General features: G+C 41.3%; 1 protein-coding gene and 1 pseudogene across 3 annotated transcripts; both read right to left on the reverse strand.

The window, feature by feature from the left end:
- Window positions 1–730: 730 nt before the first annotated feature.
- Window positions 731–5,043, reverse strand: LOC311137826 (neuritin-like; annotated as a pseudogene). The gene is made up of 3 exons: window positions 4,928–5,043; window positions 3,372–3,522; window positions 731–965 (listed from the first exon to the last, which is right to left on the reverse strand). The product of its transcript is annotated as a neuritin-like (transcript).
- A 483-nt stretch (window positions 5,044–5,526) lies between these two features.
- On the reverse strand, window positions 5,527–13,880 carry LOC311138108 (translocon-associated protein subunit alpha-like). Of its 2 annotated transcripts, none has more exons than XM_084172771.1 (9): window positions 13,741–13,880; window positions 12,670–12,776; window positions 12,435–12,528; window positions 12,156–12,283; window positions 9,558–9,692; window positions 9,295–9,371; window positions 9,028–9,106; window positions 6,588–6,681; window positions 5,527–6,357 (listed from the first exon to the last, which is right to left on the reverse strand). In XM_084172771.1, the coding sequence occupies exons 1-9, from the start codon at window positions 13,808–13,810 to the stop codon at window positions 6,287–6,289; spliced, it is 855 nt and encodes a 284-aa protein (XP_084028897.1). In that variant the 5' UTR covers window positions 13,811–13,880; the 3' UTR covers window positions 5,527–6,286. The 2 variants fall into 2 exon arrangements, with proteins under 2 accessions (XP_084028897.1, XP_084028896.1); XM_084172770.1 differs by having other exon boundaries at window positions 12,658–12,776; window positions 13,741–13,879.
- Between the last annotated feature and the right edge of the window lie 7,550 nt (window positions 13,881–21,430).

Here is a 21,430-nt window from a genome sequence, read left to right on the forward strand (position 1 = left end):
TATGGAAAATGCCTTTTTGGTGTCATTATAGCAGCCATGCAACTCCAAACGTGGGTAGGGGTCAAAAGGTCAAAGTTGAAAGAGGTCACTTGATTGTCAACAAAATTGACCAATTGCTTTAAAATTGCTTTTTTCATAGGCGTATACTGTAATAGGTAATTTCATTACAATTGCTTGGGTCTTGGGTGTGTATTTTTATCCAGACTCATCGATATGGATGACATTAACATCTAAGGCCCTGATAACATAACCTTCTAAATTACCTAGTGCCATAGACATCTATGGTGGGTAACCCAGAGCCATAGGTTTCCATCCGTCTCTCCGTAGACATCAATGGCTCTGTGATATCATAGCATTGTAATTACCCAGTACCATAGATATCTATGACGTCGCCATAGAGACATGGCTCTGTGTGCTAACCTTAATCCATATTCCTTCTCTACTCACTGATCATCCCTCTCTCTCTCTCTCTCTCTCTCTCTCTCTCTCTCTCTCTCTCTCTCTCTCTCTCTCTCTCTCTCTCTCTCTCTCTCTCTCTATCTCTCTCTCTCTCTCTCTCTCTCTCTCTCTCTCTCTCTCTCTCTCTCTCTCTCTCTCTCTCTCTCTCTCTCGCTCTCTCTTCTATCCTTGGCTTCAGGTTTCAGATGTGCTCAGGATGCGGCCGGCCACCCTGGGGAATGTGAGAGTGCATGGGGTTGGGAGCGAGGAGGAGGAGGGAGGCATCCCCCACCTATGTGGCTGGCCAGATGGGCCCTCCCAGGATCAGCAAGCCCAGGAGCAGCAGGGGTAGAGGGGATAGAAGCAAGCGCAGGCTGGGGGCCGAGCTGGGGCTGCACAGGTCGAAGAGGCTGCCCTGGAAGCGGATCTTCCTGGAGTCTTCTTTCAGGGTCTCCCAGATGGAGCCCACCTCCTCCTGACACCCGGACAGTGCCGTCAGGGCACACGTGTGGAATGCCTCCCAGTGGCTAGGGGTGAAAGAGCCATCAGTCAAATGTATTTTATGTATATCCATCGACACATACACTACCTCATTTATATTTGACATGAAAACATGCCATTGGTTACAATCTATTGGATTAAGAATGTTATTGGTTTGATTTATCTGACACTTTAATCGCCGCACATGCAAGGCTTCAAAGCTCTCCTGTAAACACACACGGCTGAAGGTGTATTTTTTGTTGTATTATTGTTTTGAATTGTTGTTTTTATACTACTGCCCAGCGATACTATAAATTATTGCGTTTTGCAAGATCAACCCTCCTTTATTTTGTAGCCACAGAAATTAGATTAGAAAAAATAGCTGATGCTGCAAGGGGACATTTTTCAGCTTTAGGCAGTAATATACTGTACTATAGTATTGGAATGCACACATTAACAATTACAAAAAAACAAGATGGCCTCAGAATTTCATTACTGCTGCAGCAAAGTCATAAATTATTCAGTACAGTGGCTGTGTTTCAGCACCATTCATTTCTGCTATCTCCCTCGGCTACAGCATATTTTTCTTCTCTCCACTGTTCTTCCGCAAGGTACACACCTCGATGGATTTCAATACAAGATCTGATATAAGCAAGCAGAAGGAGACTGATTGGTAAAATACAGACGCTGTTCTATACGTTCTATCTGCCATGAGATCCTGGTGCGCTGCAAACGCAGATGTACAGTAAGTGCAGATGGATAGAGGATGCTGTACATTGCACACACACATACGCACGCACAGGGGCAGATTGGCCATCTGGCAATTCTGGCAAATGCCAGATGGGCTGGACCATTTTTTAATTCGAAATTGACACACACTTTTTTATATAAAAATAAAACCATTAAAAGGTTACATGGCCGGTAGCCCATGGGCCTGTTCTCTGTTATAGTAATCTATAGTGAGCCTTTGGCAGATCAGTGGGAAACAGCCAGCCTCCCTACCAAGATGGGCCAGCCCGGTTTTCTGATAGGCTGAACTGAGGTCAAACAAACTCACATTCAAAGTCAAACACGGCATCAGCAAAGAGACCTACTCCGACTCTGTCATCAGTTCGACAGACAAGATCATGTATCGTAAAAAATGGAAAGGGTGCCTACAAACATAGAAAGGGCACATTCTACATTGTCACCTCACTCAAACGTCCTATTTTTTGCACAGCTAAAATCATGATTTGGTAAAACAGTAAAGTGCATTATCCTCATGATTCCTGTAATGAAAGTGTCTGCCCTGCCCCTGTGTCTGTGTCCTCGCTGGGGCCTGCTGCTGTGATGAGCGAGCCACTCTCCTCGCCCGCCATGTGCTCGGGAGAAAAATGTGTTCTGATTATATAAAACATGTTATGCAATTGCGGGGAAAATACAGCTTTGGAAGCTTCGTCCCCTTGTCCCTGTCGATGAGATGAGGGTCTCAGCTTTCTGTCCCTATACTTTTTATTTCTCAACTCTCAATATTCAGCTCAATAGCAACTATTTTACAACCAATATATTTGATATGGCTTTATGATATGGAGCGGCGTGCGTGCAAAATGCGACCTGGCCATTGCGAGGGCATAGGCCTATAAAAAAATTAGAATAATAAGTTCTCATAGCCTACAACTAGTAGCTATGAGACATGTAGCCTACATGTTTTTTTAGGACTTTACATTTATTGTTAGATAAATACACTCAGTGGCCAGTTTATTAGGTACACCCATCTAGTACCGGGTTGGAGCCCACTTTGCCTCCAGAACAGCCTGAATTCTTTGAGGCATGGATTCTACAAGGTGTGGCGTTCAAATGTTGCTCAATTGGTATCAAGGGACCTAACGTGTGCCAGGAAAACATTCCCCACACCATTACACCACCGCCACCAGCCTGTACCGTTGACACCAGGCAGGTGTCAAGCCACGGCCACGTGACTCACTGTCTGTAGGAGCGAACCATTTTCGTGTACAGGGTTGTGTACCTTATAAACTGGCCACTGAGTGTACATGGCTACTAGCAGTGGGTATTATATTAAGTTAGCGATCTAGTTAATGTGTTTTGAGTTTCTACTTCCCTCGGCGTTGAACCCCAAATTAATTAGCCTATGATAATGCACATATAGATGTATCTAATTCATCTCTTTTGAAAAAAAAGAGGAAATTCTGGAGTGCTATTCTGACAGTAGAATATAGCAACTAGCATATAGTCTAATTTTCAACCCAAAATTCATGACAATCACTGGATTAGGTTGCACATAAAAATATATTGAATCATGCATTCCTGCTTGGACGTGTTAGATACAAAAATGTATTTCTTGAATTCTTGAGTTGGCAGGGTGATGTGGGCTGATGGTGTGGATAAAATGCCAGGGCCGAATTGTCCCAGTCCCTGTCCCAGTCCGCCCCTGCACACACACACACCCCTCTCACCTACACACAGCTTCCACTCCCATCTCGCTGGTCACATTCTCCTGGTAGTTATCCATGCTCTCCCCCAGCTCCAGAACACAGTCAGAGAAGTCCCTGTAAATATTCTCACACTTCACATCTGCCGCTGAGACTCTTGCCACAGCCAGGGACACTGCAAAACACAGAAAAATACATTCAAATGCATTAAGGAAAGAAAGCCCATTACATTCCCCTTTGTTGTCATAGATTTTATGGTACATTTCAGGCATTGCACTTACAGAGACCAAATATAATTGTTTTATGTCATGATATAATAACAATAGGGTCTTGTATCACCTTTATCTAGATCTATATCTGCCTCACTATTTGAAGCAAAGAGTCTCTTCTGAAACAAATGGGAGGATGCCAAAAGTAGGTCACCCTCCTTCTATGTTGTTCTTGGAGTTAAAATGGAGGAAACAGAGGTATATCAGCCCTCAGCATCCCTCCCAGGACTTTAGGATATCTGGCAGGATACATTTTTCTTCCAGTTATTCCAAATTGCCTCTCAATGTAGTTTTAATGATGAGGGTTGCATGAGAGATATTTGGCCTGCTTGGTCAGTGGGATTTAGATATAATCAGCATAGGCTACCTGTGAGAATGATTGTCATAATTCTCTCCCATCTCCCTCCTCTCTCCCACTCACTTATTGATTGCTTAGGGTCAGGGATAAGGTGTCCAAGGCCACTGTAATAGCCACTGTCAGGGATATCAGCTTGAATGATCGCTTTAAAAGCATAGAAAACATTGAAATTAAGCAGGGAATGGGTAATATTGGGATTCTGAAGAAAGAGCAACTGCTCCTAGATTTTGTTGGTTTGCCTGGATCATTTTCAAGAAATCTATTCAATTCCCAAGTCCCACTGCACTGTAGGCTGTCTCACATTCAATCCATTGCCCTCTGCCAAAAAGCAACGCCTTGCTAGATGTAAAGTAGGCAGTGGTTATATTATCATTTGTTCAATATGAATATTGTTATAGTACACCAATATGATTTAGCTTGCACAGGATCATAAAGTTTAAAACCAGGAATTATTGTTTAATTGATCAGGATGGAAAATGTATGTACATAGAAATATGTGCAGACATAGCATAAATCCTTATGTTCTGAGTGAATGCATGGGATTCATTTATTAAACTAACAAGAATGCCAGATGTAGGGTAAGTGACACTACAATACTTTAAATTCATTTTTGCTATTTGCTTTCAATTATTTGTGCATTAATGCATGCTTTATACACCAACACAACTCTGCAAGTCTATTTCTGGCCAAAGATCTTTCAAGCACTCCTAAATCTATCCTACTGCACAGACCTGAGGGACAATGAGTTATTGATAAGCTCTTCAAATATGAAAAAAGCTCGTCACTGTCAAATAATACAACTCTAGTCTCACCCTGCATGCAACATCTAAATTTAGCCTACACCCTTAATTAATGAAATATTAAATATTTCATCCAAGATATTATAAAAACGTGCAATATGAAAAAGTATTGTTCTACCAATAAATCTAAAACGATACTTTATCCAGCCTTACCTAATACAATAAATGCACAACATCTTGGAATCTTCACCGACGTAAATCCCATATCCCATATCAAACCCAGCAGAGGGTGCCTTGCGCCATCTGTGGGATCCACCAAAATCGCTCATAAACTGAGATAAAATCAAAGCGAGGTAAAATGAATCAATCAAAATAAATGACTTGTTGCGGCATATATGCGTTAACAGGAGGCGATTAACATTTGCAGAATCAATTGCAGTTTATTCTCGATCAAACCCAATGTAACAACCGTGATATTACCTGCCCCTTTCGTGCGTGCTGCCTCTCGGAGCGCTTCTCTCACCTCATCGACGCTCCGCACCAGAGATACGTTTAGTGCCATCCCATGTTTCTCATTTGCTGACAGTAAACAGACAAATAGCCCATTGGTACATATGGACAGTTTCCTCAGTCGGTTCCCTGTTTATGACACTAGTCATCTTTTTCTGCTGAGAATAATATTGAGCAAAATCAAAATACCAAATAAAGTGCTTATTTCAGAGCATCATAAATTGAGGCATGAAGGAACATCACTTCAACTTTAAGAGAAGAAAAAGGCGAATATTTATAGAAAGTGAACACATTTTTTATCTAGATTTTGAAACTTTTATTTTTGTAGAAAAAAATTACAGCATTTCACCAATGTACTGCAGGTAAATTTATGGTAGCATATGGTCTGGGACACTGACAGCAAGTCATGTTTAAAATACATTTGCATCATTCACATTTAACAATGTAACTTGGTAGCGGATGGCCTTTTCTTTCTAAATTCTCTTCAATGAGCCTTTCACAGCAGCTTTATGATATTTCAAAGTATGACATGAACAAGGACAACCTTCCCTTGGAGGAACTTGGAGGTCACCATCTCAATTCCTGACTGTGCAGACAAACTGAGGGAGTCGTAAGGCACAGAATGAAATAGAACAAAAACCTTAATATCGTAATACTTCAGGAATTAAAGCATTTAAATTCATTACAAAAAGTACGAAAATAAAAAACAAGATGTTGATTTAAATACGTGTAGCATTACCGCTTTCTTTGGCAGGTCTAAAACGCCACGTCTTCCCCATTTCATGGAGCTGGCATGGTGATTCAATTACTCAGTCTTTAGTCTCATATCAGTCACAAAATGTCCAGCTGGAGTGGTGTCTAAATGGGACACATTCATGACACCAGTGTCTTCAATCCAATAACATTTGGTGTAGGCCTATGTATTGGGGGCATATCGCACTAACTAGGTCCACCCAGAGGTAGAGGTTGATGTTGGTTGGTATGTTGGAGCTTGTGATGACATGGGCCTTGAACATGGGCCTGGTGGACATTGATATGAAGATGGCCGCATCATAGAATGGTTTATTGATCTACTCCAGCCGCTCTCTTGGTGCGTTTCCTTGGGGAGGCTTTAGGAGATGCCGATGCCTTGCCTGTAAAAGAGAGAGAGACAAAGAGAGAAACAGAGAGCGAGAGAGGGGATGGTCAATGTTGCAATTTGAGTTGATATTCATCTTTGCACAGACAAGATGAAAAAATAGGATGCCTTTTCAACCCAACTACGGTTCCAAAAAAGTGGTTGTATAAGCAGAGTATGAATTTGTCTTCCTGTACTCAGGAGGAAATGCTATGGCAGAGTATCAAAGCTCATGACAAAACTTACTCATGATGTTGAGGGTCTCCTGGGGAATCCAGCTGATGTCCACATCGTTCATCCCACCGGTGCCCGTCTCCACCTTCACTGGGAGCCTCTTCCTCTGCACAACATACAGTTGAAGTCGGAAGTTTACATACACTTAGGTAGGAGTCTTCAAACTCGTTTTTCAACCACTCCACAATTGTCTTGTTAACAAACTATAGTTTTGGCAAGTTGGTTAGGACATCTACTTTGTGCATGACACAAGTAATTTTTCCAACAATTGTTTACATACAGATTATTTCACTTATAATTCACTGTATCACAATTCCAGTGGGTGATAGATTAATTATTAATGACTAATTATTACACCCTGAAACTGTGTATAATGTGTTGGAAATGTGTGAGTGTAGGACCAGTAAAGGCTATGGCATTGAGCCACTATTTAGCAATGTGAGTAAGAGTTAGGCCAGACAACAAAGACAACTGAGAAACTAAGATAAAGAGGCCTCCCAATTTAGGGAGGGGAGAAACTGTTATGAAAACATGGTGCAGAATATTGTGAGAACGGCAATAACTGAGTAAAGCAGGGAGTAGGATATGTGTGTGTGTGTGTGTATGTATGTGTGTATGCATGTGTGTATATGTGTGTGTGTGTGAACTGAAGGTCAGTAGAGCAGTTTTAGAGTGGAAAACTACAGCCCGCCTACAGAGGGGAGGGATTTCTTTTTGTATGACGTATGAGTATAAAAGATGGACTCTGAAATTGTGATGGCAGAATTCTCAATGAATAAATATCTCTGACTATGCAGACCGGGACTCTGGCCGTTACTTAAATCCCAAAAGACTTACAACCTTTTGGGAGACGCACAGAGAAACTGAAATAGTTTGTTAAATAATTCACATAACAGTGGGTCAGAAGTTTACATACACTAAGTTGACTGTGCCTTTAAATAGCTTGGAAAATTCCAGAAAATTATGTCATGGCTTTAGAAGCTTCTGATAGGCTAATTGAGTCAATTGGAGGTGTACCTGTGGATGTATTTCAAGGCCTACCTTCAAACTCAGTTCCTCTTTGCTTGACATCAAGGGAAAATCAAAAGAAATCAGCAAAGACCTCAGAAAAAAAATTGTAGACCTCCACAAGTCTGGTTCATCCTTGGGAGCAATTTCCAAACGCCTGAAGGTACCACATTCATCTGTACAAACAATAGTACGCAAGTATAAACACCACGGGACCACGCAGCCATCATACCGCTCAGGAAGGAGACGCGTTCGGTCTCCTAGAAATGAGCATACTTTTGTGCGAAAAGTGCAAATCAATCCCAGAACAACAGCAAAGGACCTTGTGAAGATGCTGGAGGAAACAGATACAAAAGTATCTATATCCACAGTAAAACGAGTCCTATATCGACATAACCTGAAAGGTCGCTCAGCAAGGAAGAAGCCACTGCTCCAAAACCACCATAAAAAAAGCCAGACTACGGTTTGCAACTGCACATGGGGACAAAGAGCGTACTTTCTGGAGAAATGTCCTCTGGTCTGATGAAACAAAAATATAACTGTTTGGCCATAATGACCATCTTTATGTTTGGAGGAAAAAGGGGGTAGCTTGCAAGCCCAAGAACACCATCCCAACCGTGAAGCACAGGGGTGGCAGCATCATGCTATGGGTGTGCTTTGCTGCAGGAGGGACTGGTGCACTTCACAAAATAGATGGCATCATGAGGAAGGAAAATTATGTGGATATATTGAAGCAACATCTCAAGACATCAGTCAGGAAGTTAAAGCTTGGTCGCAAATGGGTCTTCCAAATGGACAATGCCCCCAAGCATACTTCCAAAGTTGTGGCAAAATGGCTTAAGGACAACAAAGTCAAGGTATTGGAGTGGCCATCACAAAGCCCTGACCTCAAGCCTATAGAACATTTGTGGGCAGAACTGAAAAAGCGTGTGCGAGCAAGGAGGCCTACAAACCTGACTCAGTTACACCAGCTCTGTCAGGAGGAATGGGCCAAAATTCACCCAACTTATTGTGGGAAGCTTGCGGAAGGCTACCCGAAACGTTTGACCCAAGTTAAACAATTTAAAGGCAATGCTACCAAATACTAATTGAGTGTATGTAAACTTCTGACCCACTGGGAATGTGACGAAAGAAATAAAAGCTGAATTAAATCCTTCTCTCTACTATTATTCTGACATTTCACATTCCTAAAATAAAGTGGTGATCCTAACTGACCTAAGACATGGCATTTTTACTAGGATTAAATGTCAGGAATTGTGAAAAACTGAGTTTAAATGTATATGGCTAAGGTGTATGTAAACTTCCGACTTCAACTGTAGATCAAAGGTCAACACTTAATTTACCCTGGTGCTCATTTTGAATGTAACATTCACCACCACATGTAAAGAGCTGGAGATATTTTAGACTATCACAATTTAGATGAAAAGGTTGAGAAGACTCGTACCGTCCTAGACTCCAGCACCTGGTACATGCCAAAGACTGCCAAGACAACTAATCCAGTCAGAAAGATGTACATGAACATTCTGGAGGAGAAACAAAGCAAAATGTGTCATACTAACAGTTAATGGATAATGTAATATAATAATAGTATAGACAAACAATATAAAAATGAGTTACCATATTTAAACAAATGCACCTGAAACATAAATGAATTTAACCAAATACTAGTATAACATGTAGAATTGATTGATGTGTGCAAAGAAATGGTTACGTCTCTCCATCCAGTCCCTCCTCCAGCTCAACGATCGTGACGGTCTGGTTGTAAATGGCCGTCTGGAAACCGTTGCCCTGCGTAACAGTCAAAACACAAGATCAGCGCCTCAGCCACAGGCCATACATTGCAAGGCATTTCTGAACCTGTTCAGGGGGATTTCTGAACATCTAGTCAAGAACCCTGGGCTGGGCATCTTGAAGATGCAAGACACTCTAATAATAATAATGTATCAGTCAATCAACCAATCAATCTAGTCTCACCTCACTGTCCTGGTAGTTGAGTAGGATGACCAGGCCGAAAGGACGACCAGCCATGGGCTGAGCAGGGATGAAGGAGTACTCAAAGGAGGCCTGCTTCTGGGGCTGGACCACAGTGCTCAGGGGCAAGGCTGTGAACTAGATACCAAAAACAGCTTGTCTACTTTTCTGATCAACAATGGCAGAAAGTCCCCAAAACTACATTTTACAGGGTATTCCATGTACACTGAGTATACAAAACATTAAGAAGACCTGCTCTTTCCATGACGTAGACCAGGGTTCTTCAATTCCGGTCCTGGAGGGCCGAAACACCTCTGTTTTTCATCCTCTCCTTCTAATCAGGGGCTAATTCAGACCTGGGACACCAGGTGAGTGCAATTAACTACCAGGTAGAAATAAAAAAACAGAAGTGTTTCGGCCCTCCAGGACCGGAATTGAAGAACCCTGACATAGACTGACCAGGTGAATCCAGGTGGTGTCACTTGTTAAATCCACTTCAATCAATGTAGATTAAGGGGAGGAGACAGGTTAAAGAAGGATTTTTAAGTCTTGAGACAATTGAGACATGGATTGTGTATGTGTGCCATTCAGAGGGTGAATGGGCAAGACAAAATATTTAAGCGCTTTTGAATGGGGTATGGTAGTATGTGCGAGGCGCACCGGATTGTGTCAAGAACTGCAACGCTGCTGTGTTTTTCACGCTCAACAGTTTCTCGTGTGTATCAATAATGGTCCACCACCCAAAGGACATCCAGGCAACTTGACACAACTGTGGGAAGCATTGGAGTCAACATGGGCCAGCATCCCTGTGGACACTTTCGACACATTGTAGAGTCTAGGGGGGGGGGGGGGGGGGTTCAACTCAATATTAGGAAGGTGTTTCTAATGTTTGGTATACTCAGTGTATATTTGGTATATTTGTATATTTTGTAACTAATTGTCATCTATACTCCCGAGTGGCGCAGTGGTCTAAGGCACTGCATCGCAGTGCTAGCTGTGCCACTAGAGATCCTGGTTCGAATCCAGGCTCTGTTGTAGCCGGCCGTGACCGGGAGACCCATGGGGAAGCGCACAATTCGTCCAGGGTAGGGGAGGGAATGGCCGGCAGGAATGTAGCTCAGTTGGTAGAGCTTGGTGTTTGCAACGCCAGGGTTGTGGGTTCGATTCCCACGGGGGGCCAGTATGAAAAATAAAATAATGTATGCACTCACAAACTGTAAGTCGCTCTGGATAAGAGCGTCTGCTAAATGACGTAAATGTATACAGCTCAACAGCTTGTAGTCCTAAAAAACGAAAATGAATGGGGAAAGAATATGGTTTTGGGGTAAACGCCGAAAATAATGTCAGAGGTTAACACAGGCTTAGGAGATCTTATACATTTTGTTCTATGAGGTAATATCAGTCAGTTAACCCTCTGGAGTCTAAGCCCTGTCTAAGGGGGGGGGGGGGGGGGGGGTCTAAGCTAACATTTGAAATTGTTTTAAGATGGTCATTCCAAGGATCATTTAGCTATTTGATTTTGAATTTTAAGACCACATTTTTGCTATTAGCCGATAGAAACACATTGAATAACAGATTCACTACATGGAACAACAGATAGTAAAAAACTAACATCTAAAGGAAGTTTGTTCTGAAGTGTCTGTCCTATATCTGAGAGATATAAGAAAGATCAGGAAACAATTTATGTACAGTATTTATCCCCTTATTTTAGGCACTAAACTATCTCAATATATACTGTACTTCCATTAATTTTTTTAACTGGTACCAGGGACCTTCTTGTGAGGCTTGTGGGCGTCCTAGAGCAAAACGGAGAACGACATTGTGTTCGCGAGAGTATCATCACCATAAAAGGGTCATAATACGTTCTAGGCCAAACAGTTTGGACCCTACAGGTGTTTTTGTGAGAAGACCGATTTTCGGGATGTCTCATGGTCTGACAAACATCGCTCTAGCTCTGCCACACTTCACCGCAGATTCGGAAGGGCGATATCGGCAGATGCGGAGGATTGAGATGCAGCCCATGCAAAAATAGATATCTCTAGCTTAAACAGATGTATTTTGATGGGGATTTTTCTATGTTAATTAGATTTCCGCTGGGGCATGGAAATTGTAGGCTAAGGGTTAACATGACCTTTATGAATTATGAAGCCCTTTATGTGCTTTGTGATTTTTTTGATTACATAAATGCTTAAAAATTCACAAAAAGCAATGTTAGCTGATGAAGATGATTTCATAGAACAAAACATATAATATCTCCTAAGCCTGTGTTTACAACAGACCTTATTTTCGGCGTTTAGCCAAAAACCCAACAAAAACTCTATTCATTTTCCCATAGGCTTTGTCCAACGAACCACGGCGGAGTTAGTACCAACAAAAAGACGACATTACTATTGCTCTCTCTTATGGGTAACACATACGTTATTGGGTTTGTAAAGGCTTTATAAGAACTTTCTATTCTAGTAATTGTTAGTTAATAAATTGCAAGTAAACAGACTACAAACCCCATTATAACGTTTTACATAATGATGTGTGTTTTCAAGGGGACTTTCTATTTCTCAGATGAGGCATGCAGGCATCATGTGTCCCAGAACCCAGACTCACGTTCTGGATGTAGAACTGAAAGTCCTGAGGGTAACGGAAGGAGGCCTCCAGGGAATGTACAGTGAAATCCTGGCTTCCCTTGTTGGTGAAACCCACCAGGAACTTCGCAATCTCATTGGCTGGGAACTCTGGATGGAGGGTACAATGATATACAAATTAAACCATTGATGTGAATGAATAATTACATTCCATGCTGTCTTGCATATTTCCCTTTAACTTACACTGAATGACTGAGTGTAAAACGATATGAAAGTCTTCATAAAGGAAGAGAAGACCAACCTTCCCCGGTCACAAAGACGATGGTGGTGTCAGCATCAGGGTGAGAGGTTACATCTCCAACTGCAGCATCTTCATCTAAGTCATCTTCTGTTTCCTGAGAGATTTAAAAATACAATGGAAAGAAACTAGATTAAAATGCACTGAATTGAGCAAATAGTACTATGGTTCATTTGGCAGGGACAATAGAAGCCACTTTCATCCCAGTTCAAACAATGTCACATACCGAGCCTGGGACCTGATCTTCCTCCACCAGCACCTCATCCTCCTCGTCCTCTTCCTCCTCCTCATCGACTGTTGAATGTGGGGCGATGTCTTCCGCAGACTCTTCTGCAGATACCTGGCCTGTCCCAACGCAGAGAAGAAGCCATTAGCAATGAATCCATTTTAACACATATAAATTGTTATAATAGTAGCCTCTGTCTGAGAACAAAGCCGCTTAACCTGTGCGTCTGAGGCTACTATAATAGTTGATGATAGTTGTGATGAGAAACTCTGGTTGCACTTGTACCAAAAACAAACATAGGATCAAATAAATGTAAAATATTGACAGCATTAAATTGATACAAATGGTCATGAGAAGAGCTTTATTCGTTCATTGTGTAATACTATGATGGTTTATTATAATAATCTGCTCACAATCAACGTGTAGGCTAAAGGATAAAACTGGGTCATGTTATGATTAATGATGGGTAATTATTCGAAAATGCTGTATAAAACTTTAAATAGCAAATTGTAAAGTCGGTCATCAGTTAGCTGTAGGCCTATTGTATGAATTGGAACACTATGTAACAGGCAAAGATACAATGTAACAGTCAGAGGCCTCAGCACGGGTGTTAGAATGTATCAACACAGTACTAACGGAAAGGCGATCCTGGGACACGTCACCATAGAAGAGAGGGAAACCCAGTGTAGAGCAACAATATTGCCGATCAGACACATTTCGTCTTGGACATTTATGTATCTTCCAGATAAGGTTTTCTTATTGTCTTAAACCACAAAACTACAACTATGGAAATTATGCATTTGCACAAGCATGATAGGTATCAACAAGCCTATATCGAGAGAGCTTCCCAAAGTTTTATGTTCCTCCTATAATTTGTGTTACATGCATTTGTTCACTTAATTTATCAGACAAAGATATTGAGCATGAAGCTTTCTGACAAAGCAGTCTTTATTTTGTTTTAGATCACTGAATGAAAAACTGCATTATGCCACGTCAATGTTAACTTCGCTAACGTTTCATTATTGCAAAGAACTCTGGACTGCTGGAGTGAAGAATGCAAATTCAAAAGGGTAAATGACTTACCGAAGGATATCTGGCCACATCTGAAAGCCACGAGGAAAAGTAAAAGTATTTTTGATCCGAAATGGAACATTTTGCTGCGGTCAAGTTCGTAGCTTGCTACACCTCAGCAGTCAGAAAAAGGAGAAAGGTTAGCGAAGGGGTGGGATAAGATAGTCTTTAAGACGCCCCATACTATGCACGTTTGGTGATGTCACAATTGGGGAAATTGATTGAATCAACCTTCATATTGTCCTAGGCCAGCCGCAAGGCCACACATTTTTGAGAAACCCTTACACTTCCCATTTATGAAATGGATGTTTGTGTAAACATATTTTACTGCAAAAGTGGTTAGATTGAAAGATATTGTGACACACCCCCTAAACCAGGGTTCCGCCAGTTGGTTTGAGTTGGCCCCCCAATTCTTCTGAGCAAAAAATAAATATATTTTCATTGTTGGATATAAAATACTGTAAAAACACCAGGAAATCAGCTGCAAGTCATTTTAAATTAAGAAATCTGTTCCCAAGTATTCCCACGCACAATAGAGAGACACGCGATCGTATACAAATGTAAGCAAGGTTTGAAATGGAGAGGAAAGCACTTTTAAAGAACAACCAGGCATCCTCTACTGACAGAATGAGGTCAATATCCATCCAGGATACTCGGGCCAGGTCAATTAGAAAGGCCTGCTCGCTGAAGTGTTTTAGGGAGCATGTGACAGTGATGAGGGGTGGTCGTTTGACCGCGGACCCATTACGGATGCAGACAATGAGGCAGTGATCGCTGAGATCCTGGTTGAAGACAGCGGAGGTGTATTTAGAGGGTCAATTAGTCAGGATGATATCTATGAGGGTGCCCATGTTAACGGATTTAGGGTTGTACCTGGTAGGTTCCTTGATAATTTGTTTGAGATTGAGGGCATCTAGTTTAGATTGTAGGAAGGCCGGGGTGTTAAGCATATCCCAGTTTAGGTCACCAAGCAATACAAACTCTGAGGATAGATGGGGGGCAATCAATTCACATATGGTGTTCAGGGCACAGCTGGGGGCTGAGGGGGTCTGTAGCAAGCGGCAACAGTGAGAGATTTATTTATAGAAAGGTGGATTTTTAGAAGTAGAAGCTCAAATTGTTTGGGCACAGACCTGGATAGTATGATAGAGCTCTGCAGGCTATCTCTACAGTAGATTGCAACTCCGCCCCCTTTGGCAGTTCTATCTACACGGAAAATGTTGTAGTTGGGAATGGAAATGTCAGAATCTTTGGTGGCCTTCCTAAGCCAGGATTCAATTATTATGTTTTAGTCAAACATTATAATACTGTGATCAAGATGTGGTTGTCCCATTGGCTATCCTAAGTTGAATGCACCAATTTGTAAGTCGCTCTGGATAAGAGCGTCTGCTAAATGACTTAAATGTTAAATGTATATCTGTTCGGGCTTCTTGCGGTCAATTTGCAGTCTACAAATTATTTGTAATTATGTTCCGGCCCTGAGACCATCTGCTCAAGAAAAAATCAACCCGCGGCTGAATCTAGTTGATGATCCCTGACCTAAACTCAAAAAGTGCAGAATAATGCCTGGCTGGAGGGACGATGGGCCGCATAAACTCATGTCACCCAATATTGCAAGCTCTGATATTGCAAAACATTGGGAATACAAGTAGTCAATTGTCTTTCCTACATACACAAACAAACATCATTAGGATATCTTAATGCATCTTGGAAATATAGACCTGTAAACACAGAAATACAACAGGCAGAAATGTCAACTTGAATATTTATGATGAGTAAGCTTTACTTTTTGGTAGCTGACTAATAGACAACTTTCCAAGTCAAATTTGCTCTCATTTAGTGCTGTATGGTCCTGCCTAATGAAAATACATACAGTTATATGTTTTTGAAAATGGTGTGGCTATTGTAACCTGCTCTAAGGAAAACAAGTGGGCTCAGACATTGGAATTAGGTTCCTTGAAGGATTTTGTAAGTTTAGCCCCTACTCTTGTAATCAAGTCAGGGGCCACTACAGCTTATTTTTGGGTCCACAATGGATTTAACCTAAAATCCAATATGGCATCCAAAATCCAATATGGCTGCCATAGAACCATTTGATGGAGGTTAAATCCGATTAGAATTGTGTGAAAACCTCTGAATCCAATATGCTCAACATAATTACACTCAAACACCTATACCTGCATATTTGTTTATTTTGTATTGTGTTATTCTGTCGTTTTAAAAGGGTTTCATAAGGCTCTTGGTATATCTAGGACTAGGAGTGGCACTGCCACGCCTCTGTTGGGTTCGAATAGCTGAAGCCAAATATGTCACGAGAATTTTGTTATCTCAATGGTTGCAAGCTTTGAATAATTCCCAGAGGGTGTAAGGCTCTGGTTTAATAATGAATTAAACAAAGTCCCGTTCTGCAATAGGTCAGTATTTTTATTAATGAGAGCTCTGGCGCTAAAAACACACAGGCTTTTTATATGCCTTCACACAAAGGAACTTTTCTCCGCCCACCTTTAGGCGGCCTGTGACTTCCCACAGTATAGAATGTTTCTTTCAGCAGTTTCTAGGTCCCCCTTACTATGGAATGTTGGACTCCAACAGTTTCTACCCATCTTCCCTGTTAGTGGTTTTATTGTCTTATAACTCTAACACAGTTTACACATTTTTACAGTATCGGGGTGGAAACACTTTAGTCATTACTTTACACATACAAATCTTCTATCAAAATAGTGTTTCAATGTGTGGTCATGTTTAAAATCTCATACACAGAGTTACAGCATATCAACAGTGGACAATTCTGCAAAATATAATATCAAGCATTTCACGACACAAGCACACAGTACGTAACCAAGTTTCAGGAAAGCAAATTGTAATACAACAGTAATCTACTCTAGTAGCGTATATGTACAGCTCTGACCTTTTCCTTATTTTACCCAATGAAACGAAGTGTGCAAGGTTGATTAAAAGTCTTTGAGGTGACCAGAACATGAGTGTGTCCTAACAGGGTGAGGAGACAAAGTAGGTGGTGGTTGTAGTTCTGGCGGGGCCTGACCAGCTTGCACAGCTAACTGGTCATTCTGGGCAAGCTGCAGCGACAAGGCCAGTATCCTTCCTGTATGACAGTTTCCAGTTCTAAAACAGTTGGGTGCAGGCACTCAGCAGATGCAGCTTGACTAACTGGAATGTTATCCCAGCCTGAATGATGCAGGGGATACTCCAGTAGTGGAATGGTTGGTTGTCTGGTTGTGAAGGAGAGTCTGTGAAAGGGCTGTCACAAACAGACCTGCCCTTAGATCTTTCCAACACCGAATTGACCTGCGGCTGGAGTTTTTTTATGTTGAATGTGGCAAAAAGTCCTGCAGGTTTGGTTGATATTAACTGTGGGTGGTTGGCTGTTATTACGGTCTGGGCAGGCCCAGCAGGAGATAAGGAGAGTGACAGAACCTGTGAGGAAGACCTCAGGTTAACTAGAGGTTACTTAGACCTGAGAAGCGTTATGAGGGACGTAGCACAGCTCCACACACACATACAGTGCCACACACATACATACCCCTTGACTTATTCCACATTTTGTTGTGTTACAGCCTGAATTCAAAATGAATTAAATAGATTTATTTTCTCACCCATCTTCTTTCTCACCCAGATTTATTTTCTCACCCATGTTTTTTGACATTTTTGCAAATTTATTGAAAATGAAATACAGAAATATCTCATTTATGTACAGTACCAGTCAAAGGTTTGGACACACCTACTCATTCCGGGGTTTTTCTTTATTTTTTACTGTTTTCTACATTGTATAATAATAGTGAAGACATCAAAACTATGAAATAACACATATGGAATCATGTAGTAACCAAAAAAATGTCAAACAAATCAAAATATATTTTCTATTTGAGATTCTTCAAAGTAGACACCCTTTGCCTTAATGATAGCTTTGCACACTCTTGGCATTCTCTCAACCAGCTTCATGAGGTAGTCACCTGGAATGCATTTCAATTAACAGATGTGCCTTGTTAAAGGTTAATTTGGGGGATTTCTTTACTTCTTAATGCGTTTGAGGCTATCAGTGGTGTTGTGACAAGGTAGGGTTGGTATACAGAATATAGCCCTATTTGGTAAAAGACCAAGTCCATATTATGGCAAGAACAGCTCAAATAAGCAAAGAGAAATGACAGTCCATCATTACTTTAAGACATGAAGGTCAGTCAATCCGGAAAATTTGAATAACTTTTACAAGTGCAGTCGCAAAAACCATCAAGTACTATGATGAAACTGGCCCTCATGAGGACTGCCACAGGAAAGGAAGACCCAGAGTTACCTCTGCTGCAGAGGATAAGTTCATTAGAGTTACCAGCCTCAGAAATTGCAGCCCAAATAAATGCTTCATAGAGTTCAAGTAACAGACACATCTCAACATCAACTGTTCAGAGGAGACTGCGTGAATCAGGCCTTCATGGTCGAATCGCTGCAAAGAAACCACTACTAAAGGACACCAATAAGAAGAAGAGACTTGCTTGGGCCAAGAAACACTAGCAATGGACATTAGACCGGTGGAAATCTGTCCTTTGGTCTGTTGAGTCCAAATTTGAGATTTTAATTTATGGTTCCAACCGCCATGTCTTTGTGAGACACAGAGTAGGTGAACGGAGGATCTCCACATGTGTGGTTCCCACCGTGAACCATGAGGAGGAGGTGTGGGGGTGTTTTTCTGTTGACACTGTCTGTGATTTATTTAGAATTCAAGGCACACTTAACCAGCATGGCTACCACAGCATTCTGCAGCGATACGTCATCCCATCTGGTTTGCGCTTAGTGGGACTATCATTTGTTTTTCAACAGGACAATGACCCAAAACACACCTCCAGGCTGTGTAAGGGCTATTTGACCAAGGAGAGTGATGGAGTGTTGCATCAGATGACCTGGCCTCCACAATCACCCGACCTCAACCCAATTGAGATGGTTTGGGATGAGTTGGACCGCAGAGTGAAGGAAACGCAGCCACCAAGTGCTCAGCATATGTGGGAACTCCTTCAAGACTGTTGGAAAAGCATTCCTCATGAAGCTGGTTGAGAGAATGCCAAGAGTGTGCAAAGCTGTCATCAAGGCGAAGGGTGGCTACTTTGAAGAATCTAAAATCTATAATAATAATAATAATGAAGTAAAATTAATAAATAATACAATCTAAAATATGTTTTGATTTGTTTAATATTTTTTGGTTACTACATGATTCCATATGTGTTATTTCATAGTTTTTATATCTTCACTATTATTCTACAATGTAGAAAAACCCATGAATGAGTAGGTTTGTCCAAACCTTTGACTGGTACTGTAAGTATTCACACCCCTGAGTCAATAGATGTTAGAATCACCTTTGGCAGCGATTACAGCTGTGAGTCTTTCTGGGTAAATCTCTAAGAGGTTTGCACACCTGGATTGTATGATATTTCCACATTATTCTTTAAAAAATTCTTCAAGCTCTGGCGAGTTGGTTGTTGATAATTGCTAGGTAGCCATTTTCAAGTCTTGCTATAGATTTTCAATCCCATTTAAATCAAAACTGTAAATAGGCCACTCAGGAACATTCAATGTCGTCTTGGTAAGCAACTCCAGTGCATATTTGGCCTTGTGTTTTAGGTTATCGTCCTGCTGAAAGATGAATTCCTCTCCCAGTGTCTGGTGGAAAGCAGACTGAACCAGCTTTTACTCTAGGATTTTGCATGTGCTTAGCTCCATTCCGTTATTTTTTTGGCCTGAAAAAATGTATAGTCCTTAACGATTACAAGCATACCCATACCATGATGCAGCCACCACTATGCTTGAAAATATGGAGAGTATTACTCAGTAATGTGTTGTATTGGATTTGCCCCAAACATAACACTATTCAGGACAAAAAGTTGATTGCTTTGCCACATTTTTTGCAGTATTACTTTAGTGCCTTGTTGCAAACAGGATGCATGTTTTAGAATATTTTTATTCTGTACAGGCTTCCTTCTTTTCACTCTGTCAATTAGGTTAATATTGTGGAGTTACTACAATGTTGTTGATCCATCGTCAGTTTTCTCCTATCACAGCCATTAAACTCTGTAACTGTTTTAAAGTCACCATTGGCCTCATGGTGAAATCCCTGAGCCGTTTCCTTCCTCTCCGGCAACTGAGTTAGGAAGGATGCCTGTTTTTTTGTAGTGACTGGGTGTATTGATACACCATCCAAAGTGTAATTAATAACTTCACTATGCTCAAAGGGATATTCAATGTCTGCTTTTTTTATTTTTACCCATCTACCAATAGGTGCCCTTCTTTGCGAGGCATTGGAAAAACTCCCTTGTCTTTGTGGTTGAATCTGTGTTTGAAATTCAATGCTCTCCTGAGGGACCTTACAGATAATTGTATGTGTGGGGTACAGAGATGAGGTAGTCGTTCAAAAATCATGTTAATCTGTCACACCCTGATCTGTTTCACCTGTCTTTGTGATTGTCTCCACCTCCCTCCAGGTGGCGCCCATCTTCCCCACTATCCCCAGTGTAGCTGTGTTCTCTGTTTGTCTGTTGCCAGTTCGATTTGTTTCGTTGCCATCTTCCTGTGGGGGAACCAGTCGAAATCTCTCCGGGTACTCATCGACTCTGGGGCCGATGAGAGCTTTATGGACGCTACCCTGGCGTCCGAGCTGGGCATTCCCACTCAGCCCTTCTCCATTCCCATGGACGTTAGAGCGCTGGACGGACGCTCTATAGGCCCGGGTCATCCACAATACCACCCCCATCAACCTACGAGTATCAGGGAAGCACAGCGAGACCATCCAATTCCTGCTAATGAAGTCCCCTCAGGTTCCCGTGGTATTGGGTTTCTCTTGGCTCCAGCGACACAACCCCTTTATTGATGTTGTACAAAATTGTCCTTATACTACTTAAAAAGTCAAAGTACTTCCAAAGTTTTTGTAGAATTAAGATAGACTTTATTACACAAGCAATAGAGCCAAGCTGATCTGCAGAGCAACTAACTTCCCAACACTCAGCCCTCAGTTTATACACAGTTCTATTCCTGCTCATTTTACATACTTTTTAGCTTAATCCCTCCCTGTTTAGTTCCTCCACTATTGTTTCCAAGTCTTCACCTTTTGACAGCTCCGCCCACTTCCTTAGTTTATGATAGTGCGAAATCTGACTTCACCTCATTCTATGTATTTAGTTTGGAAACAATAGTGGCGGGACCAAGCCCTGTCATGTAAAAAATAACAGAGCCATCTCCTGGCTCTGCTCTGTTTATTCTAAAACATATCAATCGATACTTAAACATGGTTTAAACATGGCAGGTCCATTTTCTGAGCATAATCAATTCTCAACCAAATACAGTTCTCATGCATAGTGTATATTTCCCACACATAGTAAGAATGAGCAGGCCCTTTCCCAGGTCCATCTCCTGGCTCTGTTCCAGGCCTCCTCCTTCTGTACCACTCTGTACCACACTCTGTATCACTTATTTTTACTGCTTGTCTTTGTGATTAACTATGTTTTAACTTTATAGTCTCAAAATATTTAACTATGTTTAACATATAGTTTAACTTATAGTCTACTGAAAAATGTGTTTAACTTATAGTCTGAAAATATTTACTATGTTTAACATATAGTCTACTGACAATTTACTATGTTTAACATATAGTCTACTGAAAAATCTCCAATATTGACTGGTCTACTGGTGCCATCATGGGCTGGAG

This window comes from Coregonus lavaretus (assembly GCF_964263955.1).
Source record: "Coregonus lavaretus genome assembly, chromosome: 12".
Lineage (NCBI taxonomy): Eukaryota > Metazoa > Chordata > Actinopteri > Salmoniformes > Salmonidae > Coregonus > Coregonus lavaretus.